Here is a 25,087-nt window from a genome sequence, read left to right as displayed (position 1 = left end):
GGATAGTATTCAATAATTTACTTTCCCTTCCTCTGCAATGATGGCGAATCTTGCTTGTGTATGATTCTGTGGGTGATCATGAGTTAGATACGAGCCATGACCAGCAGTGTCAGTATTTATGAAGGGGAAATTGAAGAAGGGAATAGATTATAGTCTCAGTTTTCCAAAAAAAATCAACGTCATTGTTCCAATATTTTTGTCTGCGCTTTCTATGCTAAAGAGGAAGTGATTATTTTAGAAGAAGGTAATTTTGGTGAGTAACTCAAATACAATTCTTAGTTGCAAATCTATGACGAGCCTTTCTGTGCAATTTCTGGCCTTTCACTACAGGCAGCTGCATTGGTTCCATGTACTGCCGCAGTGAACTGGTTGGTTTGAGCCGAGATACAAAAACCTGTCAAGAAATTATTTTAGTAACGATAATGTTAATGTGATGCCAATATTAAACCAAACAATTTATGTCTATTATGAAATCTCTCAATTCCTTCAGGATAATTTCAAGTAAAATATGCCTTGGTTGAGGATTTTGACAATCTATGTGCAAATTCACTTAAATTTGTTATAATCTGGATTAGTGCAAACAAAAAATAGAACAATTCCAGAAACAGAACAAATAATATATATACTCCTGTAGCACAAATGAACAAGGACAATTTCTATTTCTTGGATTAAGATAAATCTCAGACCCTTCTAGGACTTGTTTCCGATGGCTCTCCAGTGACACCTGCTGGGAAGTACATTTGCGTGCTTATACTGGGTTTTAAAGGGTAATTATGGGCTTGACTGTGATGTCCCCCAATTGCTCAAAGCCTCGTATGAACACAATTGAAAATAAAATTAAACAATGATTTGAGTAAACTGCAAAGGGCCAGCAAACATATGTAAATCAGAAAAAGCAAACCTGCAACAGAAAAAGAAGAAAATGGAAAATAGCTTGTTTTTAGCAAATTTGGCTCCATGTTATAAATTAGGCCTTCGTTCAGAGTATTTATCCTCCCTCAATCTTCTTTACTTTAGACTTTGGAGATTCAGCGCGGAAGCGGACACTTTGGCCCACCGGGTACGCGTCGACCAGCGATCACCGTGTACACTAGCACTAGCCTACACACTAGGGACAATCTACAATTTTATCAAAACCTACAAACCTGTAGGAAGGAACTGCAGATGCTAGTTTACACCAAAGATAGACACAAAAAGCCGGAATAACTCAGTGAGACAGGCATCATCTCTGGATTGAAGGAATGGATGACATTTCGGGTCGAGACCCTTCTTCAGGCTGAAGAAAACATCACCCATTCCTTCTATCCAGAGATTCTGCCTGTCCCGCTGAGTTACTCCAGCATTTTGTAACCTACAAACCTGTACGTCTTTGGAGCGTGGGTGGAAATCGGAGCATCTGGAGAAAACCCACGCACGCATTCACAGGGACAAACGGCGTAGTCAGGATTGAACCCAGATCTCTGTCGCGGTATGGCAGCAACTCTACCGCTGCGCCACTGCACTTTTAGTGTCATTTAGCAATCCAAAATTTCTCTTTTTTAAAAAAAAAAGTTTAGCTTAGCGATTTCCTTTTGGAAAAGGAAAATTTTCAGAACAAAATTCAACTCTTTAATTGAGTTTTACTGATTTATAATTTGATACTTTCTGTATTATTTATCAAAATGATTTACAAAAAAATTGATTTCATTCAACCGTTTTTTTAATGCTTATTAGGTATTATTCAGTTTTGTAAATGAATATCATTTTTTAAAATATTTTAAAAAGGGCATGGTTGTCTTTCAAAACAGTATCATGCTCCATTCTTCAGTATTTTCTGATATCAGTGAGGTTTTTTCTGCTCTTACTACTTACTAATTGAACAGAGTGTGTGATGCTATTTATATTAAGATTTTACTGATCAGTTACCCGTTTTATATCCTTTTAAGTGTAGAGGCTAGGCAAATCGAGGCCTGGCTTAAATTTTTTAATGATTTTAACATCAGTGCAGAGGTGTTGAATCGATGTTCATTCACAATGCAGCAAGTGACTCAATTTCCACCTCTTCAGTGGAGAGAGGCAAGTCATCTAGGACGATGCAGAGGAATGACAAAGATGCTTCATAATTAATGCGCAATGCACTACAGCTGGAATGTAGCTTAATCTGCCAAATAAAAGCAACTGAGCACCTTCCTCAAAAGTAAATCAATGCCAGGTTACCTCTATCAATGTTATACAAAGACATCCAAGCACTCGGTCATTATAATGAAAAAAAAAAGCCATTATATCACAAACAGAAATTGGATGCTTGTGTGTATGAATCTGACAAAGTAGCATTATATAGTCTGTTATTGTTAAGAGACAAATGGACAATTTCACCTACCCTCCTTCTGGACTCTTCGATGGCCGACAACAATGCATTATCACGTTCATTCTTCAGAAAACCCTACAAGGTACAGAGAAACACAATGTTATCACACCACTTATGATTCTATCCCACCAGGTTTTACCGCAGCATAAACTTATTGCGCATTATTGTACCATCAGCATAATTAGAAAAGCTGGAAAACATGGCGAGATAAAATTTAGAAAAAATAATCAACTTGCTGAAAGCATTTTCCTACAGATATTTTAAAAGGTTTGTAATTTGCACCATCCAACATTATTTACTGTTAAACACCATTACAGCCGTATGGCACATCCGCCAACCAGGGACAAAAAGACAATGCAGAATTATCTTTGTCTATGCATTTAACCAATGACTCTGAATGCATTCATTTATAATTGTGAATTTACTCCAACTCAACAGTGTATTTCTCGTATTCCTACCTATGTGGCACAAACCCCAACAGCTGTAGTTCTGATCTAATCAAAAATAACTATTTAGTAATATATATATAAATATAAAAATAATAATAGAATAATATGTGAAATGGCTGCTTCCCACTTTTCTTTTCCTGCACGCATCTCCATTACTCCCCAAGCTCTATGGGAAGATCACTGAAAGTGACAATTAGAAAAGAATCGCTAGTTAGTTTATCAGCTTCATTTTCATTTCCCACCTGTGAGCTGCAAACCTGTCATCATTTGGCCCCATACACTATGCCGAGTGCACTCAATGGTGCAGCGATCATTCAGGTGACCCCACCCCATCTCAACAGTCTCATGGACAATTGACTCTGGCCTTGACGTTTGCAACTGCAAGCATTAGATTGCAACGTTCTAAGTCTTAATGTGGTGCAGGAAGCAGTGATTTTAAAATGTTTTGCCATTTTGAACATTTGTAAGCATAATTTTAAAATGTGAGCTAATTCCCATCTGTAATCAATCTACGCAACACCTTTCTGAATAAAAATGGAATACGATAACTATAAAAAATGTGTTGGGGTTAATGGCTGGGAGTGAAATGTTCCAGACATTTGTCCACTCGAGTTCTTCATATACAATAATGGATTTTCTTAATCATCTTCCGAATATACTAGAAGCAAAATGTAGAAATGGCTTCAGACAGCAAATAGGCTCCATATGACGCAGTTATTCGACACACCCATTCTTCAGAGACAAACCTTTTGAAACAATGGATAATTAGAACATCTTTGAATGGACGCTTCCTCAAGGAGAAGAGGATGGTGACAAGGGTATTAAGAAATCACAGTTTAATTCCACTGAGCAAGATAAAAGTTGTTAATTGCAAGCTTTAATGAGCGTTTTGCAGACTAATATAATGGTAGCACGTAGAAATCCACATTTATATCCAGCTAAACACAAAGCGACATTGAATTCAATTTCATTGTTTCTTGCTGGCATTTAATTAAATGGCATTTAAGTGATTGCATGTTTGAACATAATTACAGAAAAGTATAAAATATTTTGCACGATTTGTCATTTACACCATATAAAATCAGTTTCATCTTTCAACGTCGCTACAATTTGATAATCAGAGTAAAATTATGCATTTAAAAAAGGAACTTGACCAAATATTTAATCGAAAGACAGAACTCGCACGGTTAGAGACAGTTAAAGGCCATTGTTTTCCTGGTCAGGTTTGTTAATAATCCAAACTAGAAGAAAATAGGAAACAAAAGACTAATATAAAGAGGTCAAAGACAGCATTGGCAGCCCGAGTCAAGAATACAATTTAGTGATTGTGTAACAATCAAGGGGAGATATTAAAAGAAAAGAAATATGGGGATGTACAGAGGGTTAAGAATTATCAGTTGAAGTAAATGAGAAAGTAAGAATAAGCCACTGGTCCAGTATCTGTACAGCTGCCATTTCCACAGTTATCATAAAACCTGGACAAAGAATCAAATTAAATTATTTACTATATTCAGCAAAATGAATTCCTCCTATACTCAAACTACTAAAAAATTACATATTTCAAATGACTAAAATACAGAAATCCTTTATACTTACTGCACAGCACTCTTCTTGAAAAAGAACAATCGAAAATGGCAACTGATTAGTAGACCGACATGACACGAAGCTTTCAGCTATTAGGCGCAGCATGACCCCACCCTAAATATATTATATGTTAGGTCTTACGTGGCCACGACACGATTAAATTAATTTAAAAATGCATTTCCTTACCTGGAGAAAAAGCCTATTATTGTAAAGCAAGATAACTGGTATGGGTTCAACAGACGTACCTGATGGAATTTGCTCTGTCAAATATGTGCCAGTACTTTAGTTAATAAAACAAATGATGCATTTCAAGGCCATTCTAGGGTTCAAGATGCTCCTGATCAGTCTCTGGTGCAGCCTAATGCCCATCCTGTTGCTGTCTGTAGCCCTTTGTACAGCAAAAATGCATTAAGATACCTAGAACTGTTGATACAGTCAACAGTCCGGGAGCAAAATTAACCAGCAGCTGGGTGTCTAGGGAGCTAGCAATCAGCTGAGTCGATTTCACAAATGCATGCATTGCAATTCACCCTTTCCACAGCACTGCAAAACGTGAATTCCTAAACCTCAGCAGTCCAAAGCTGGTTGCTCTGATCAATGCTACGATTTTAGGGTTACACTGGGATTTTTTATTGTTAAAGGACTGTACCATGTCAATCTGAAAGGGGGGAGGGCAGGAAAGACAGAAGGGTGGGGAAATCGAGAGGGGGGGGGGGGGGGGGGGGGTGACAGCCAGGAAAGATGATTCAACCTTTTCTCTCCTGCCTTGGCCTACCGCAATTTATGATAATGGGAATATTTGATGACTTCCGACATCCTGCCTTGAAATCAGGCTAATAATCCTTTTAGCTGTCATGTTTTGTTAATGAGGTAAATGCGGCTGCAGAATGAAGCAACGGTGGGAGATGCACAGTTTAATCACAGATGTGAAGCTATTTTCTTAAACTAGCAGCTTTCACTGCCATATGTCATGAAGCATGGAGAAGAGGTGTAACGCTTTCTATCTACCTTCACCCAGCGGCAAAACTGGTCAGCATCCGCCATTTATGCAGACACCAATATTACTGTATGCCTTTGTTAACTGCTGGCCAACTGCAGATGCGAAATACAGCAGCATTAATAGTCACTATCTATTTGAACACAACATGGAACATGCTACATTGCCATTATGATTCACTTAAGCTTTCCTGCTGCAGTGTGCATTTACTTCATCTGAAAAATCAGTGCTTTTTACAGCGTTAAAGTAACTTTGCATTCACACTAAAATAACATTTTTGTGACACTCCAGAAATTGCCAAAATTCAGTCTGCGGTATCATAAAACACTGGATGTCCTTGCATTATTACATATTATACAGTATGTGTATTATATGTTATAATGTGCAGTAAAAGCAATCTAGAATAGTTACTGACATGGAAATAAATGAATTGCTATATAGTTAAAACAAGGACACTACTTGTGCTATTTTCAAAATGGAATCCAGTGATGACAAAACTTAAAGATTTTAAATCAAAGGTTATAGTCTCCACAAATTCCCTCCAGCTTGCCATCTTTAGTATTTAACAAATATATATTTAGATATTAGTGCTAGCAAAAAGAAGAAGAATCCTTTAGAGTTCAGACTAGGAGTTATGTTTGGATGAACAGTTGCAACGAGACGTAGTGAGAGCTGGTGTCAATCTGACCATTTAATTTGATACAACCAAGCAATTGCATCTCATCAAATTGCAAAATGCCACAGAAACTTCGAGAAACAGCAGCGCTCATTCAGTTCAGCTGAGTGGATTTTTTAAAAAACAACCAGTGAATGCATCCAGACGATAATGAGAATCCATTTCGTCAGAGCTAACATTTTAAAGGTAATATTTCATTTATTTTAATTTTTTAACTTTGTGATGAGTGAATTCATGCTCTTTCAATTTAAAGTAATTGGAGGAATTTTTAAATATCATATTGACAAATTGGTTGATCAATAGAAATCCATGTTATTCAGAGAAGCTGGAATATCTGAAATTGTCCAAAAGATATGTGCAGAGATTTGCATTTCTGACCAATTCACGCAACACAATGGTAAAAATAATGCAGATATATCTAATTCTTTTTCACTCTGTGCAATTGCTCTGCAGCAATGCAAGCAGATTCTCAACCATTAAACCTACATCTCAACGAGAATGATAGGTTTATTTTCTGTAGACAGGCTCGGCAAATCTTCCAAAAGCACAATAGGGTTTTTTATACGGAGCATAAGACAATGATTTAATTCCAGATTCAGGTGACATCAATAAACAACACTTACTGCTCTCATAGTTTATAGTGAAATCAGATGCCATATTTAAAACAGGCTGTATAATTGCTATTTTATATTGATAACTATGAATGGGTATAGACAATAGCATGACTCCATTTCTTCAAAGCTAACATTTTCAATTGTTTTATGCCATATGTACTGAAACAATTAAATTCTTACTTACAGCAGCACAACAGGTTTGTGAACACAGCATTCAATAGATAATTTCATAAACAAACAAAAGAAAGTTATATCAAAAGAAATAAAACAATATTGTGGAAATAGCAAAACAATGCCTAAATTCCCTTGTGCAACCAAGGTAGTTTGTATTTTGGAATTTAGTTGGGAGCTTGTAGTGTTCAATAGCTTGATGGTCATTCGGAAGCTGTTCCTGAAACTGGATGTTACTGTTTTCAGACTCCATTTTAAAAGGTAAAAATCACATTTATGAAATTATTGAATGAACTGATGAGTGAATTCCATGCTTTTTCAAATAAAAATAATTGGGGTTTTTTTTTTTTACAAACTAACATGCTGATATTTGTGGAGTTTGGAAAGTTAGATCGGTAAATGGAAGGAGCTGCCAGAAAAAGTAGTTGAGCCAGGGGCAATAACAACCTTTAAAAGACGTTTGGACAGGTACATGGATAAGAAATGTTAGAAGGATATTGGCCAAAGCAGGTGGACCACTTTAGATCAACATGGATGAATTTCTGTGCAGGATGACCCTAACAATGCAAAATTCCAGATATCTATAATCAACAAACGATATTAGATATTAGTGAGAATTTTTCAAATCTTTAGTATTTTCCATTGCTACAATTGTTATTACACTTAACAGGTAAATAAACACATGTCTTAGAGCCTAATCCTGCAGAATCAATGCAGATTATTTATTTCAAAGGTAAAATTTGACGATTCCTTATAATTTGCAAAGATGGGGCAGTATAACCAGCTGCCACCAAATATATGTACATTTTGTTTTGGAACTCAAATTGTGATTAAGTTCAAAATAATTTTAAACACTTTCTATTCTTTAATTTTACATAGGCCCAATCTTAAAGTTAAATATCATTTTTATAATAGACACAAGGCCTGGAAAACCTAATATTTATAGGGATTGTAGTGGAGAGGGAGAGAGGATTTCATTATCGTGCTGCCTTTTAATTTGTTAAAAGTGGCTTGTATCCTGTAAAGATTAGTAAATGAATGCTTTCCATTCAAGCCAGTTAAGTTATAAATGACCAGAAAGCAGCTCGTGTCCTTTGTATTCCTTCAGGAAATGATGCTGTGCAAGATATGGCACTAATGAAAGCTTCTCTACAGTTCTCTAGCAACACAATGGGGAATAGTAGAGGCAGCTTTGCTTGCTTTGAAGAAGGGTCTCGACCCGAAACGTCACCCATTCCTTCTCTCCAGAGATGCTGCTTGTCCCACTTTTTGTGTCTATCTTGCTTGTTCCTGCCCAGTTCAGTGAATGCTGTCATTGGGCATCCCAAAAAATAATTATGCTTCCCCCTGAATGAAAATCGCTCGCTTGAGTATAACAAAGCAAATCCTTACAAATGTCAATAAAACATCGATCAAGGTATTCAGGCAGCTGAAGGAGGAGGTGGTAACAGAGTCACATTCCATTGCAGATTATTGCAGGTGGATCTCACTGGGCCTAGTCTGCTTTGTAAACTCAGCTGTTTAGACAAGTTTTTGGCATGTGTAGAAATGAACTGCAGATGCTGGATTATACCGAAGAGAGACAAAGTGCTGGAGTAACTCAGCGACTCAGGCAGCATCTCCGGAGAAAAAGGATGGATGGCGTTTCAGGTTGGGACCCTTCTTCAATCTGGTTTGTACTAAGAAGAAGTGTGAGGAATAACTAACACACCAAACTTCATATTCCTAGTGTACAAAGCTTGCACAAAGCCAGAGAGATGCAAAAGAGAATGTTAAAAAATGAATTCATAAAGTGAGAGAGAGACACACACACACATACACACACACACAAAATCCCGTGTTGTAAACTTGTCTAGTAGAAGGTTAGAGAGCAGGAATTCGAAGTGACCTAACCAATTGGACTCAAAATTGGCAGAGGAAGGAATCAAAAGGTAGTTGTGGGTGGTTGTTTTTCTGATTGGAGGCATGTGACCAGTTGAGTGCCACGGTGGTCGGTGCTGGATTCACTGATGTTTGTTATCTATGTTAATGATTTGGATGACAATGAGGTTAACATTATTAGTAAATTTACAGATGACACCAAAATTGATGGTATAATGTACAATGAGGATGGATATCTAATTTTACAACAGGATCGAGATCAATCAGTAGGGCAGCACAGTGGCGCAGGGGTAGAGCTGCTGCCTCAAAGCGTCAGAGACCCAGATTCGATCATGGCTATGTGACGCGTTGGTTTCTCCAGTTTCCTCTCACATTCCACGGGTTAATTGGCTTCTGTAAATTGCCCCTTAGTGTGTAGGATGGGATAAGATAGAACTAGTGTACGGATGATCAACACAAGGTGGGCCGAATGGCCTGTTTCCACGCTGTATCTCTAAACAAAAAATTGGGAAGATGGGCCAAGGAATGGGAAATGGAATTTAACTCTGACAAGTCTGAGTTGGTGCACATTGGAATGTCAAACCAGGAGAGTACTGATTACAGTAAATGGTAAAGCCCTGCAGAGTGTTACAAACAGGGAGATCTGGAAGTACAAGTGAATGGTTCGCTGAAAATGGTGAGTCAGGTGGACAATGTGGTGGAGGGACTTTGGCACCCCTGCCTTCATTGGAAATGATATTGATTGCAAAGGTTGACACATCATGAGTAGACACAAAATGCTGGAGTAACTCAGCGGGTCAGGCAGCATGATGCAGTAGTGCAAGTCATTAGTGAGATCACACATGGAGTACTGTGTATAGTTCTGGCTGCCCTGTGATAGGAAGGATGCCACTGGGTTGGAAAGGGTGCAAGAAAGGATCATCAGTATGTTAACCATATAACAACCATATAACAATTACAGCACGGAAACAGGCCATCTCGGCCCTACAAGTCCGTGCCGAACAACTTTTTCCCCTTAGTCCCACCTGCCTGCACTCATACCATAACCCTCCATTCCCTTCTCATCCATATGCCTATCCAATTTATTTTTAAATGATACCAACGAACCTGCCGCCACCACTTCCACTGGAAGCTCATTCCACACCGCTACCACTCTCTGAGTAAACAAGTTCCCCCTCATGTTACCCCTAAACTTCTGTCCCTTAATTCTGAAGTCATGTCCTCTTGTTTGAATCTTCCCTATTCTCAAAGGGAAAAGCTTGTCCACATCAACTCTGTCTATCCCTCTCATCATTTTAAAGACCTCTATCAAGTCCCCCCTTAACCTTCTGCGCTCCAGAGAATAAAGAAACAACTTATTCAACCTATCTCTGTAACTTAGTTGTTGAAACCCAGGCAACATTCTAGTAAATCTCCTCTGTACTCTCTCTATTTTGTTGACATCCTTCCTATAATTGGGCGACCAAAATTGTACACCATATTTCAGATTTGGTCTCACCAATGCCTTGTACAATTTTAACATTACATCCCAGCTTCTATACTCAATGCTCTGATTTATAAAGGCTAGCATACCAAATGTTTTCTTTACCACCCTATCTATATGAGATTCCACCTTCAAGGAACTATGCACGGTTATTCCCAGATCCCTCTGTTCAACTGTATTCTTCAATTCCCTACCATTTACCATGTACGTCCTATTTTGATTTGTCCTGCCAAGGTGTAGCACCTCACATTTATCAGCATTAAACTCCATCTGCCATCTTTCAGCCCATTCTTCCAAATGGCCTAAATCACTCTGTAGACTTTGGAAATCCTCTTCATTATCCACAATTATCTTGGTATCATCTGCATACTTACTAATCCAATTTACCACCCCTTCATCCAGATCATTGATGTACATGACAAACAACAAAGGACCCAACACAGATCCCTGAGGCACCCCACTAGTCACCTGCCTCCAACCCGACAAACAGCCATCCACCATTACCCTCTGGCTTCTCCCATTCAGCCACTGTTGAATCCATCTTGCTACTCCTGCATTTATACCCAACAGTTGAACCTTCTTAACCAACCTTCCATGAGGAACCTTGTCAAAGGCCTTACTAAAGTCCATATAGACAACATCCACTGCTTTACCCTCGTCAATTTCCCTAGTAACCTCTTCAAAAAATTCAAGAAGATTAGTCAAACATGACCTTCCAGGCACAAATCCATGTTGACTGTTCCTAATCAGACCCTGTTTATCCAGATGCTTATATAAATTATCTCTAAGTATCTTTTCCATTAATTTGCCCACCACTGAAGTCAAACTAACAGGTCTATAATTGCTAGGTTTACTCTTAGAACCCTTTTTAAACAATGGAACAACATGCGCAGTACGCCAATCCTCGGGGACTATTCCCGTTTCTAATGACATTTGAAATATTTCTGTCATAGCCCCGGCTATTTCTACACTAACTTCCCTCAATGTTCTAGGGAATATCCTGTCAGGACCTGGAGACTTATCCACTTTTATATTTTTCAAAAGTGTCAGTACTTCTTTTACTTTGAAACTCATAGTATCCATAGCTACTCTACTAGGTTCCCTTACCTCACATAATTCAATATCCTTCTCCTTGGTGAATACCGAAGAATAGAAATTGTTCAATATCTCCCCCATCTCTTTTGGCTCTGCAGATAGCTGTCCACTCTGTCTCTCCAATGGACCAATTTTATCCCTCGTTATCCTTTTGCTATTAATATAGCTGTAGAAACCCTTTGGATTTACTTTCACCTTACTTGCCAAAGCAACCTCATATCTTCTTTTAGCTTTTCTAATTTCTTTCTTAAGATTCTTTTTACATTCCTTATACTCCTCAAGCACCTCATTTACTTCATGCTGCCTATAATTATTGTAGATCTCCCTCTTTTTCCGAACAAGATGTCCAATTTCCCTTGAAAACCAGGGCTCTTTCCAATTTTTACTGTTTCCTTTCAACCGAACAGGAACATAAAGATTCTGTACTCTTAAAATTTCCCCTTTAAATGTCCTCCATTTCTCTTCTACATATTTCCCATAAAACAAAATGTCCCAGTTCACTCCTTTTAAATCATCTCGCATCTCATCAAAGTTAGCCTTTCTCCAATCAAAAATCTCAACCCTAGGTCCAGTTCTGACCTTCTCCATAATTATATTTAAATTTCTTTATTTATATAGCACATTTTTAGTCAACTTGCATTGACCCCAAAGTGCTTCACATAATTACATCCACACACACAGGCAAAGGTGGGTGAAGTGTCTTGCCCAAGGACACACACAGGCAAAGGTGGGTGAAGTGTCTTGCCCAAGGACACAACGACAGTATGCACTCCAAGCGGGATTCGAACCAGCTACCTTCCGGTTGCCAGCCGAACACTTAGCCCATTGTGCCATCTGTCGTCCATTGAAACTAATGGTATTGTGATCACTGGACCCGAAGTGCTCCCCAACACATACCTCCGCCACCTGTCCCGTCTCATTTCCTAACAGGTTAACTGTTCTTTGAGGCTTGATTCTCGGCATGGGTTAGGGTCAAAGTGAACGCTCAAAGTCTCCCCCTCCCCCCAGGGGAGAGGATTCTAAAACTAGAGGGCATAGGCTTAAGGTGAGAGAGGAGAGATTTAAGGGGCACCTCAGGGGCAACCTTTTTTTTTTAATGGGGGGGAGGGTTGTTCGTATCTGGCACGAGCTGCCGGAGAAAGATATAAATGCGGATACAATTATTACATTTCTGACATTTGGACAGAAAGATGGATTGAAGGGTTTAGAGGACTATGAACCAAATGGGACTAGCCCAGTATATCATCTTGGTCAGCATGAACAAGGTGGGCCAAAGGGCCTGTTTCCATGCTATTAAGCTCTGATTTCAAGTTGTTTTTCAGAAAATAATTGTCTCAACGACTGAAGAGGTCATGTAGTTTCATTGCCGAGTTCTAACCGAATGACATGTAACTGGAATACATCTATTTAAAAAAAAGATTTGGTTCAATTCTATTGTTTCGGGAGAAAAGAGCTTTAGAACATACAATCTCCTTGAAATTAAGAAACCTTGTTCAAATTAAGAATATATTCACTATATATTAAAACATAGATCACATCAGTTTTAATCTCTACTCCCATCCTCCATCTCAATGACACAGCAGCTTTTATTGTTATACTGCTGCTGAACGCGCTCACATTTGTACAAAGCCAGTCTGTCTGCACGTCTATGTCAGCAACTAATGAATCTGACCCAATAATGACTTTATGCTACCATTAAGCCATTAGTACGAATTTACCCCTCCCATTCTCTCAAACCCCCCCCCTGTTCTCTTCATACTTTGTGGGTTATATTATCCTTCCGGTTTTTTTTCCATCATCTGCCTCCGTCTCTATTAACAACATTTAGTCCCTTGTGATTTATTATAGGCTCGAAGGCAAGGTCGATGCAGCCACTGAGTGACCTGCTGATAGTGTCTTTTTCCAATTGTAAATCCCATGCAATTGTATCAAACTATGAAAGGCAGTTTATTTAAAAAACAGCGCAACGTCCTATTTGCAACCTCCACTGAAGTGGTAGCCTATGACAAATATCAGGAGATCATGCCAACTCGGTTCACCCCATTCACAACTTCATTTTTGTTTTGCAGTTATAAAGAGATTGTCCAAATTGTGGATAACTATAGAAGTTAGCTGTAGAAAAATGAAAAACTAATGTCTGAGTGTCACGCTCCTTCCTGTCTATTATTAGCTGCCGAATAGCCCAGACAAGGTCACTTCAATAACACGAGGCCCTTATATTTTCAAAGCAAAAGATGACTATTATTAGAAGCTTTCTCAAACTTCAAAAAAGAAACGAATACTTTAGAAGTATTTTTAGAAGCATAGCATGGGGATTGAATTCATAAAACCATCAAGGTTAAAAAACACGAAGAAGGCAGGCCTCCATATTAAATTCCCTCTCGCAGTCCTTCCCATCCCCACAAATGATGGTCAAACCCATGAAGAATACATTTTTAAAATGTACATTCCAACCCCAAATACCTGCATAACAATCTTCAACAGTTTTAGAAAAGGTATTAGTCATTATGCGGTGAACACTGAGGTCCAACTATGAACGAATAAGAAAGAATATTAAAGATCGAAGGAAATGGAAAATGCAATTGTGTCGTCAAGATCTAAAAAAAGAGGATAGAGAGATGGACAGGGGGCTAGAAACAGAGCAGGGAACAAAAGACAAACAAGGCAACGTTGAGAAATAACTCAATGGTGTAATTAAGAAATATTCAACAATTAGAATCACAGATACATTGACAAGAGGCAAAAATAAATATTTTATGCAATAGCCCCCTATAGCTACTTTGAATAAACTTGCACCAAAGGAATCAATCAACTAGAGAGTAAAAACAAGGAACTGCAGATGCTGGGTTATACCAAAGATAAGACACAAAGTGCTGGAGTAACCTAGTCGGTCAGGTAGCATCTCTGGAGAAAAAGAATGGGTGATGCTTCGGGTCAGGACCCTTCTTCAGTCTGAAGAAGGGTCCCGACCCAAAACGTCACCCATTCTTTTTCTCCAGAGATGTTGCCTGGCCCACTGAGTTACTCCAGTACTTCTTGTCTATCTTAGGGATCAACGAGAGACTTAGTCCCAGGCCTCTAACAATACCATTCTACATAAGATTGAAAGTTAATTGAAGTGGTCCCAAGGTGACTAGGCTCCTGAATCTCTCTCATTTTTAGGTGGTCTCTATTCAGTACCTTTATAAACCAAAAGGCACAAAACCAAGAAAATAGATCTATTATTGTTCTGTAGTCTTCCAATAAATAAATTCCACGGGCACAGTGGCGCAGCGGTAGAGTTGATGCCTGACAGTGCTAGACACCCGGATTTGATTCTGAGTATGGGTGCTGTCTGTGTGGAGTTTGTATGTTCTCCCCAGGACTGCGTGGGTTTTCTCTGGGTGCTCCAGTTTCCTCCAACACTACAAAGACGTACAGGTTTGCAGGTTAATTGGCTTCGGTAAAAATAATAAATTAACCATAGTGTGTAGAGGGATAGTGTCAGTATATGGGGTGATTGCTGGTTGGCGTGGACTCTGTGAGCTGAAGGGCATGTTTCCACACTGTATCTCTAAGATCTAATGGTCAGAAACCTACTATTAAGGCTGCCACTTAGTGAACACCCTTCAATCTTCTAGTTCATACTACATACTAATCTCCTACTTGGAGAATCCAAGAATACAGAATTTAATGGGGTGATTGAAATAGTTATTCTGCTAGAATAATTTTCTAGACACTTCCCTTTGACATGCAATCTTAAATTTGTTTCTCTCTCCCCAGATGCTAACTGACCTGCCGGAGTATTTCTATATTTTTCCGTTTTACCTTGAGATTTGTTGTAATTTTAATTTAATGTTTACTGGTTCTATGTCTACAATTGGTCAATATTTTTTCCCCTCGACTGATAAAGAACAAAAGCTGGTAGGTTGCTGCTGTTGCAAACATACTGCCCACTGAGAAGCATCAGAGGACAATGTCACCCAATAATTATTTTTCTTGGTATGTGCAGAACAGCCATAAAAATCCTTTCAAGATATTTTTTGGAAGGGAGGTAAAGAACATTGAGCTGAGAATATCCGTGCAATATTTTTCAAATATCCTTTAATTTGAATTATTTTTACATGATGGTGCGGATCAAGAATAATCAAACAATCGTCTTGATTAGCTCCTATTTTTGGCTGAGCTAAAATGTTCAGGTGGAATAGCAACACTGTTTATTAATTCTTCCTACTAACTATTTTCTGGGAATAATGTGGCCACGTAGGTAATAGTTGCCACAGTGTGGGTGGCACAGTTGTGATGCCGAGTCCACTTTGCAAACCAGATTTCAGCCCAGTCTAGAATGACTAAATAGCTGTTCTATCCTTTGATTCTGATGATTATATGTGAAATCAATTACTGCAGGCTGATTTATTGTCCAACGTAGGCCTTGTTCCAAAGTGTCAATCTCACTGAGAAGAAGGAATAAATGGTGTCAAAAATATGACCAAGTTGCAGAAGGTAAAATTATCTTAGATTTAAATAAGCTGAAATAGAAACGTATTATTTTGAAATGCAGACACTCTGTGCATTTTGATAAACATAATGAATATAATTTCTCTGACAAAAGACTTCATTGAAACCAGGCACAAAATGTATAATGTACAAAAAAAGCTGGTGGCACACTAATTAACAATAAACAAGAGAAGTGCACATTCAGTTTGCATATCCTTTAGAACCACAAAAGAAGATACAGATATTTGATCAGTCATATTAGAGGCGCAAATTCCAAATTGTAAATTATAAAGCAACACAGCTTGATTCTTCACTGGTATAATGTAAAATTTTAGGCCATACTAAATCACAGAAATTGAACAAAACTAAAAGAGCTGCTTTTCTACCCGAGCACAATTTGTCTTGCAGCATGGTTCAAAGCGACAATCAAATTCACTTCTGAGGACTGGCACAAATGTGGAAAGTCTAAAGTTCTGAAAAAGTTGTCAGATTTCCCAGATTAAATGCCTGCTTCCTCAGAATTCCAACCATTATGTTGAGAAATCTGGGATGCTGAACTACATTTGTTTAGACCTAAATTTAGAGACTTCAATGGGGTGGAATGACTGAAGGCTGAGAAGTTAGTTTACAATATTAAATGAAATTAATTCAAATTTATTTAACGTTTTAGATGTATTTAAGTTCTTTCTTATAAACATTTGAACAATTGTGCTTATTTTTTTAAACAATATGATGATTATTAAACTGATATCAAATGTTTTTCCATCATTATTTCAATGTCACAGATACTCAAAGACTTTTGATGGTGATAAGCTTCAAAAAGAAGGCAAGGCAAGTGAGATTTAGCTGACTGCCAAAGTAGTTCTAAGTACAGAGCTTGATGTTTTTGGTCGGAGAGTCCTGCATTCCCCAAGGCCTTGTTAATCAGTAGATGACTCTGATATCAAATAAGTCGCTGTTTTGATGGTTCAGGAAATTGAGGCTGATGTGGAACTGGAGTGTGGACACGGCACAGACAAGCCATAATCTTATTACATGGTGGGTCAGGCTTGAGGAGCTTGGTGGCACACGTCTTCTCCGATGTCTTATGTTGTTGTACGTGACTGGGGGAACAGAAGTGCCGTTTTGGCATCTTTTTTTTTCTTGCATCTCTTATATTCTGCACTTTTTCTGCTCCATCATGTAAAAACAAGTTGTTATCTTTACTATAGACAAATGTGAAGAGGCATTCTAGGAGCTTGTTATGAAATTGGAACAGGTTTTAAATTAGTATTGGTTTATTTTTGTTATGTGTACTGAGATACAATGAAAATACAGTAATGCTGACACTCTATCCAGTCACATCAAATCATACACTACAGAAGTACAATCAAGACGCACACGTACAACAGGTAGTGAAAAGAGAAAACATTGAGTGCAGGATTTAGTTTAACAATAAAGTATCATTAGAGTTACAGAGAAGAAATCCGTCAATTATAATTTACAGTTACAGAAGTCAGCGTTCAAAATTTGAGGCTGCGTTTTAGCATAGAGGGCTGATAGATTGCAGTATTTTGCATACTTTTTAGAAAATAGATGAAGCCAGTATTTATCCTGGCTGTTTTATGCCAAGATAACTGAAAATGATTAATTTCCTACAACAAATCATAAGCACTAAAGGACAAAGTCTGTTTCTAGGTAATCAAAATATAAAATGTTTGCAGAATTATAATTGAGTGCTTGAGCTACGTCTGCATACCACCCTGAATTCATATACCAACTGTCCAATTTACTGAACGGATGAGCTACTTGAAAAGAATAAGGATGCATTACAAAGCAATCACCCGCAAAAAAATGTGTGTGATTGGAGAGAAAAAGTAAGTTTCTAAAATGTGTATCTGTTTGAATCTCAATATTGCTAAAGACTCCTGCAAGACTGAAAGCATCAGATATTCAGATCAGACTCAAGTTAAATTGGTATTAGTACACCAAAACTAGCCTGAGCTCTTACTCACCCAATAAATGAATAATGATGGATGATCTATTTTTTCCAGTAATATTGAAAGCTAATGGGATTTTTCTTTGTTATGACATACGCTTCTAAAGCAGCCTTGATACTGTGGTATGGCAAGCAGCCAGGGTACATCTCCAGGTTTAAAAAAACATAAAGCAGAAATCTGATGAGAGAAATAATCTTTTCACGAATTGATACAGAATATCAGAAAGGATTTAACTATTTTCTGGTATAAGCCCAGCCGTGAACTTGTTAATGGAAATGTTATTGTACAATACCAGTTCCAAGACTAACAACTTGATAAGATTGCTGACTGCAAATGGACAACCACCCTTCATTCTTCCTTTAAAAGTGCAGATATTAACAATGCAACACATTAATAAATAAACAATCCAAAGATGCTCATAACACTACACTCAAGTTCCACACACATATATCAAACTAAATACTTTCGGAGTAGGAGGAACAGGAAGTTGACAAGAGACAGGGCAGCCTGCAGAGAGCCAAGCTATTTTGGATGAAAGGGCAAAAGATCTTTTCCCTTCAGACAATTAAAGGCCCTGGCCCAGGTATCCAAGCACCAGAATTCAGGCTCCCATTTCAGACCCATCATTCCCTTTGTTCCTAAAATGGACAACATCCTTTGAATTATATTACACTGATCACTTAACTATGGTTCCATGTACTACCAATTACTCCATTTGGCCATTAATGTCCTCTGCTGTTCTGGACAAAATTCAAAGTAATGGACAGATAGCGATCACCTCAGGGGAAAATACGAAAGGGAATAAGTCTATAGATTTGGTAGAAAAATTATAAGGCAAACAAAATTCTGAAAAGAGCACCAAACATCAAAACACCAAGTACTGAATTTGTATAAAACGTAGATAAAGACCTGTTCTATGCACAATGGTGTTCCATACAGGTAAACTATTTTCAAACCAAATAAAGGATACAACAACAACAACTCTCTCAAAGATCTTCAATTACAAACATGAAGTTTGAAATCTTGAAACACATTTATTTCCCATGGAGGCGGTTATGACAGAATTCTAAGGTTTCACACTCATAAAAGGTTAAAGAAAGTACTGTATGATAAACTAAATTTAATAAATAGGAAATCATGGAATATAAAGAATCACTAAAGAATGATATGGAAGTTAAACGATTATTAGAATAAGACCATCTCAAATCCCAGTGTTAATTCTCCTTGTTGATCATTATTCTTAATCCTCCTTTGTCTCAACTCCGTACTTCTTCCCTTCACAACTCCTTAAGAAAACATTAAAGTAACTTGTAAATACAAGTTGTCATAGGAACAATTCCTTGAAGATTGCCTGCAGCAGTCAATTTTGACAAGCTTATTAATCAACACTATTGACAAGATGTTTAACTGTGATACTGACATATGGCTACAACTATCTCTTATTAAAGGACCTCATTTCAGGGACAAGCATCTTAAGCCCGTCTCTGAACAGTCTCCGGTTTTCGGAGCTTTTCGGTTTCCGGAACTCCGGATAAAAGGTTGTGCACCTGTAGCAGTAGATCTTAGTCCCATCAAGGGAACAAACAATACCGCATAAGCAGGGGATTCACAAACAGCACTCTGTCGCTAGGATCCCAATACATCAAAGAAGCAGTCACAAATTCATTCCCTTCACAAATATCGGCTGGCTAAAGTTACACTGGTACTGGAAGAGTATTCATCATCCATGCCAAAAATTTAGAACATTAAATAATACAGCACAAGAACAGGCCCTTCGTCCCACTAAGTCTGTGCTGAACATGATGCCAAGACCAACTCAAATCTGCCTGCATGTAATCTACATTCCTCTATTCCTTGAATATCCATATGTATGTTCAGAAGTCTCTTAAATTCCACCATCCTATCTAATAATAATAATAATGGATGGGATTTATATAGCGCCTTTCTAATACTCAAGGCGCTTTACATCGCATTATTCATTCACTCCTCAGTCACACTCGGTGGTGGTAAGCTACTTCTGTAGCCACAGCTGCCCTGGGGCAGACTGACGGAAGCGTGGCTTGATTCGTTATCCTCTGTAACACAAAGACCTGTCCTGCACATTTCCTTTAAAATTTGACCCTATCATCTTAAAGCTATGCCCTCTAATATTCCTATAAAAGCCTGGGACAAGGTTCTGACTGTCCATCCTATCTATACCTATCATAAGTGTGAGTGTATGTATATATATATACATGAAAATTCTAATATACTGTCCTAACATGTACAGCGTGATTGGGCATTAAGATATTTTTTGTTAGACAAGTCATCTTTTTTCTTCACCTTATTCGGACTCTTTGAATCAAGGATGACATTTTTCTTTCACTCCATTTCTGCAGTGGAGCTGGCAGACTCGGCTACAGGTGCTAGAGGAGCCAGAAGACAGGCTGCTTCCATTCCTTATGCTGGACTCTTGATGAATGGGCAATAAATTCTCAATGGCAGCCTTCATGCACCTTTTGAGCTGCTGTGGGCCAGCAATTCCCACAAGTCTATAGGAATGTTACATGTTTATTTTCCAAGGAAGCTTTGAGAAAATCCTTTAACTGTTTCCGCTGTCCACTGGTAAACACCATGTATTTACAGAATCCGGTGTCAGGCATGAATGAGAGTGAGATGAACTGCCCACAGAGCACGCTAAGTGCAGAGAGAGCTTCAGTGCTGGAGATGGCAACCTGGGAGAAGATGTTGATTCATTTAATCTGCTAGTGGTTATGGAAGATTTCGCAAGGACCATCCTGGTGGTAGTGAGATCTACAGAACTTTGAGATGCCTTCTGTGGATAGTGCACACAGGAAGCCAGGGATTACTGCTTCCAACAAATCATGAGTTTTTTACCTGATCTTAAAATACTGTTTTCCTCAGAGATGTAAAGGATGTAAAGGTAGGTTTTATTGACGAAAAGTGGCATTACACGACAGAGGGCAGGAAGGTAAAGGACATTTGTTTTCAATTTTAAGTATAAGATCTGCTCTTTTGTATAGGTCATTGACAACTTGGGGTGCAGCGTCTAAATATGTACAGACAAATTATTGTTTATGCACTGCTGCTTGATGCTCAAGGTTGGGGTGGCTTCGTTCTGGTGTGGAGGCATTGCAAGTTAAATTGTTTCACATTGGTCTTTCAAATTAGCTGCACTCCACTGAAAATCCTGTTGAAGGTAAATCATTGCACGCTGGCAAAGATAGTTGAAAGCAACTGATGCAGCAATCATGCTGACTTGTTTTACACCAGTCTACTGAAATTGGGTATTTGTGGGAACCACTGGCTAGGGACACAGGATGCATGCTACCATGAAGCAGGCGCAAGATGGAGGTGAGTTTTTGTACACAGCCACATTTCAGAAGGATGCTCTACAATCATAGTGACTAAAGGAAAGAATCCTTGAAACAATATAAAAATCTGTCACTATAATCCCTCTAGAATGACAATTCACAGCACGAGTTCTCCTCGACAAGTCACAACCAGAGTTCTCCTCAGCAACCCTCCACCCCCCCCCCCCCCCCCCCCCCCCCCCGCCTCCCCTTCTGACCAGTGCCCAAAGAGCAGCTCCCCAAATCACAGTGTGGATTCTGTACATTTACAGACACTATGTATATGACCTTCAACGCCTATTAATTCAAAGAAAACACGAGGAGCAGCAATCACTGTGTATGACCTTCCCATAAAAGTAATAATTTTACAAAATCCAATAATACAAGCTGACTTTTAAAAAAATCACCAAATTTACAAAGGACAAGTTAGCAACTGAGATGCCCAGTAATCTGCAATGATATTTACATCATTGCATGGACTCCACTAAACAAAGAGAACAACTTTCCAGCAACATCACAGTACTCCGATGAATCATGTCTACCTTCCTGGAACTACAAGTGACTCATCTGTCCACAGTGATAAACTCAGCAATTACTCTGCAAGTCCAATAGAAAGAATAATTTCCAACTTTTGCAAGTTCCCTGTCAAACACTAATTCAAATCTCATGCTTGTATTTTCAAAGCACGGTACAGTTCATCCCAATGGATCATTTGGTATGATTGTGGGGAAATTATTACCGTATAAATGCCAAGTTCAGTGCTCTAATGTTCTTGTGAGTGTCTTGACTTAACAATCATAGAAACATAGAAAATAGGTGCAGGTGTAGGCCATTCGGCCCTTCGAGCCTGCACCGCCATTCAATATGATCATGGCTGATCATCCAACTCAGTATCCTGTGCCTGCCTTCTCTCCATACCCCCTGATCCCTTTAGTCACAAGGGCCACATCCAAGTCCCTCTTAAATATAGCCAATGAACTGGCCTCAACAACCTTGTGTGGCAGAGAATTCCACAGATTCACCACTCTCTGTGTGAAAAATGTTTTTCTCATCTCGGTCCTAAAAGATTTCCCCCTTATCCTTAAACTGTGACCCCTTGTTCTGGACTTCCCCAACATCGGGAACAATCTTCCTGCATCTAGCCTGTCCAACCCCTTAAGAATTTTGTAAGTTTCTATAAGATCCCCCCTCAATCTTCTAAATTCTAGCGAGTACAAGCCGAGTCTATCCAGTCTTTCTTCATATGAAAGTCCTGACATCCCAGGAATCAGTCTGGTGAACCTTCTCTGTACTCCCTCTATGGCAAGAATGTCTCTCCTGACTTCATTCAGAAGCTCCAAGAACAGAACAAAAATACTGGTAGATATCAGGGGTGTTTCAGTTCATCAGCAGTGTTCATCAGCAGTATTGGCACCAACTCCAATTGTAGGAGGTTTATTAAAAATGTTAAATGAGGTATGCTCTTCACACTGCTGAGTTCTTCCAGCTCAAACCATCACATGAATATCACCTACATGCAAGTCCATGATGATTGATTTATAAAGCAAACAGTTCACTAAAGCTTTACTATAGTGTGTTTTTATCTTACAAGCTTAGAACGGTAAAAACGGTCAACAACTTGGTAGCTTGTCAGCCAGAGGAATCCAGATTTTCAATTTCTAGAAATTCTAAAGACTATGTACTGTGCACACATGTCGCATAAAAACTTTACTGCATGGCCGCTGTAAAGAATTGGTTGGGTTATATAAAACAAACCAATACTAAATTGCACATTAAATGTCATTCATTCCATGCTTTTCCCCTCAAAAATCAGCAGTGATGCGGAAGTTGCGTGTACTGCAATTCAAAACCATGCGCTTGTATAATATGTTATATAATGTGCCAATGCACAACACAGTTGGACGAGAGCAAGATAGCAAATCAATGCTGAGTCATAGGGTTGATCAAAAATGTTAACAAAACTCGCTGCTCATTCTAATTTTCAGAACTTGGAAAAGCATAAACCAATTTGTAGTGTATCCATATTTTCTGCCTGCATTATCACAGCTTTATTCTTAACTGTATGCAAAATATTTTAAAATAATGTCTGCAGGTAAATTAAAGTTTAAATTAGTAATTGGCATATCATGGCAAATCCAGTTTATACTTATGACATGAAAATATCACCTCTGCTAACATTTGAGTTCTTTGGGAAATTAATTTGTCACTCTGTCCAGCTCCTTGTAGACCCAGACAAAAAAAATCCGCAATTCATCAGCAGTTGGCAATCCCTGACAGAAGGCATTGGCGCGTATAAACAATGGAAACAATTGTAATAGGGAGCCCCAAATTTGGGGACAACACATTAATGGAATTGAGTGAAGGGGGTTGTGATCGAGTGTTGCTTGATGCTAGAACCAAAAAATACTGCCTGTGTAGGTATTCAAATCCGGTCCAATACTCAATATGCTTTTTAAGCACGTACATTAAACATTCATTTTCATAGATCTATCAAATCAAGCCATAATGCACATAAAGCCTCGTGAATGCAAATGTTGAAATGGTTCCCAATTCATCTGTTCCCTTCTACATTCAATCCACTTCATGCTGCAAGTTTCCTTTAATGTATTAACACATTTATTGACTTATTTCAACAATATATAATTTGTGCAGGCAAAAAAAATGTCAACTGCACTCTCTGCAGTTACACAATTATTCTGATGGGTTTTTTAAATTCTATTTCTAAATACACCTATTGTGACCTCTGAAGCCCACAACAAGCATAACTCACCAGCCTACCAATGGTTACAAAATGTATTAACATTAGTCATGATCACTGGTGTTTAACACAAATAACTACTGTACCAATTGAATAAAATCAAGTTTCAATTGACGCAGCAGTGAAGTTTATACATATTTCTCTATTCTGCTAAACATGGCAAAAAAATAGAGTCATACAGCACAGACACAGCCCCTTCGTCCCAACTCATTCATGCTGACCTTGATGCCCCATCCAAACTAGTGCCATTAGCCCGTGCCTGGCCCATATCCTTCTAAATATTTCCTATTCATGTACCCCTCCAACTGTCCTTGAAATGTTTTTATTATACCTGCCTCAACTACTTTCCCGGTTAGCTTATTTCATATAACCATCGCCCTCTGTGCAAATACGTTGCCCCATAGGTCCCTTTTAAATCTCTCCTGTCTAACCATCAACATAGGTCCTCTAGTTCTTGATTTCTCTACCTTGGGGAAAAAGGCCCTATCTATTCCCCTTATGATTTTATACAACTTTATAAGACTATCCAACAGCCTCCTGCTCTCCAAGTAATAAAGTCCCAGCCTGCTCAACCTCTCCCTGTAGCTCACCTATTTTAGGTGTCATCTGCACAGTTACTAATCTTGCCTTGTACATTTTCACCCAAAGCGTTGGCATAGATGGTAAACAGTAACAGGCCCAGTATCACTCACTGAGACACACCACTAATCATATAACTCCAGTCTGAAAAAGAACCTTCCACCACCACCATTTTCTACCATTAAGCCAAGTCTGCAGGCAGTTAATAAGCTCTCTCTAGATCCAATGTGATCAAACATTCCAGAGCAGTGTTCCATGCACTCATGATCAAAGACATCTACAGCCCTGCCCTTATTCTTCTTCTTGGATACTTGAAAAAACACAAATCAAAATCATGATATGGTGCCCTATGTACAAATCAATGCTAACAATCCCTAATCAACCCAGCTTTCCATGTGCACATCTTAACCTAAACTATTCTAAACCTTATCCTTTAGAATCCTTGCCAGCAACTTTCCTCAATGGTCTCAATAGTTGCTATGGGGTTTTTTTCTCAGCCCTTCTTAGCATTAGCCACCATCCAGTCTTCCGGCACCTCACCCATAGCTCACGATGATTCATATCTCTCTGCTGGGGAACGTGTAATTTATACTCTAGTTGCCAACAACGTCCTTGGATATATGTGATCAGTGTTTAAATATATAA

At 38.5% G+C, this 25,087-nt stretch overlaps 1 protein-coding gene across 3 annotated transcripts in view; it reads right to left on the bottom strand.

The window, feature by feature from the left end:
* Positions 1-25,087, bottom strand: part of nup93 (nucleoporin 93) — a 107,131-nt gene that overhangs the window by 37,301 nt on the left and 44,743 nt on the right. For 2 of the 3 annotated variants that reach the window (XM_033036175.1, XM_033036176.1), the window contains one exon: positions 2,360-2,422. In XM_033036175.1, the coding sequence (XP_032892066.1) occupies positions 2,360-2,422 (63 nt within the window). Of the gene's footprint in view, positions 1-2,359; positions 2,423-4,625; positions 4,782-25,087 lie in introns of those variants that run through there. The other variant, XM_033036177.1, reaches the window with a different exon arrangement.

Source organism: Amblyraja radiata, chromosome 17 (genome assembly GCF_010909765.2).
Source record: "Amblyraja radiata isolate CabotCenter1 chromosome 17, sAmbRad1.1.pri, whole genome shotgun sequence".
Taxonomy (NCBI): Eukaryota; Metazoa; Chordata; class Chondrichthyes; order Rajiformes; family Rajidae; genus Amblyraja; species Amblyraja radiata.
This window is presented reverse-complemented; position numbering and strand designations above follow the sequence as displayed.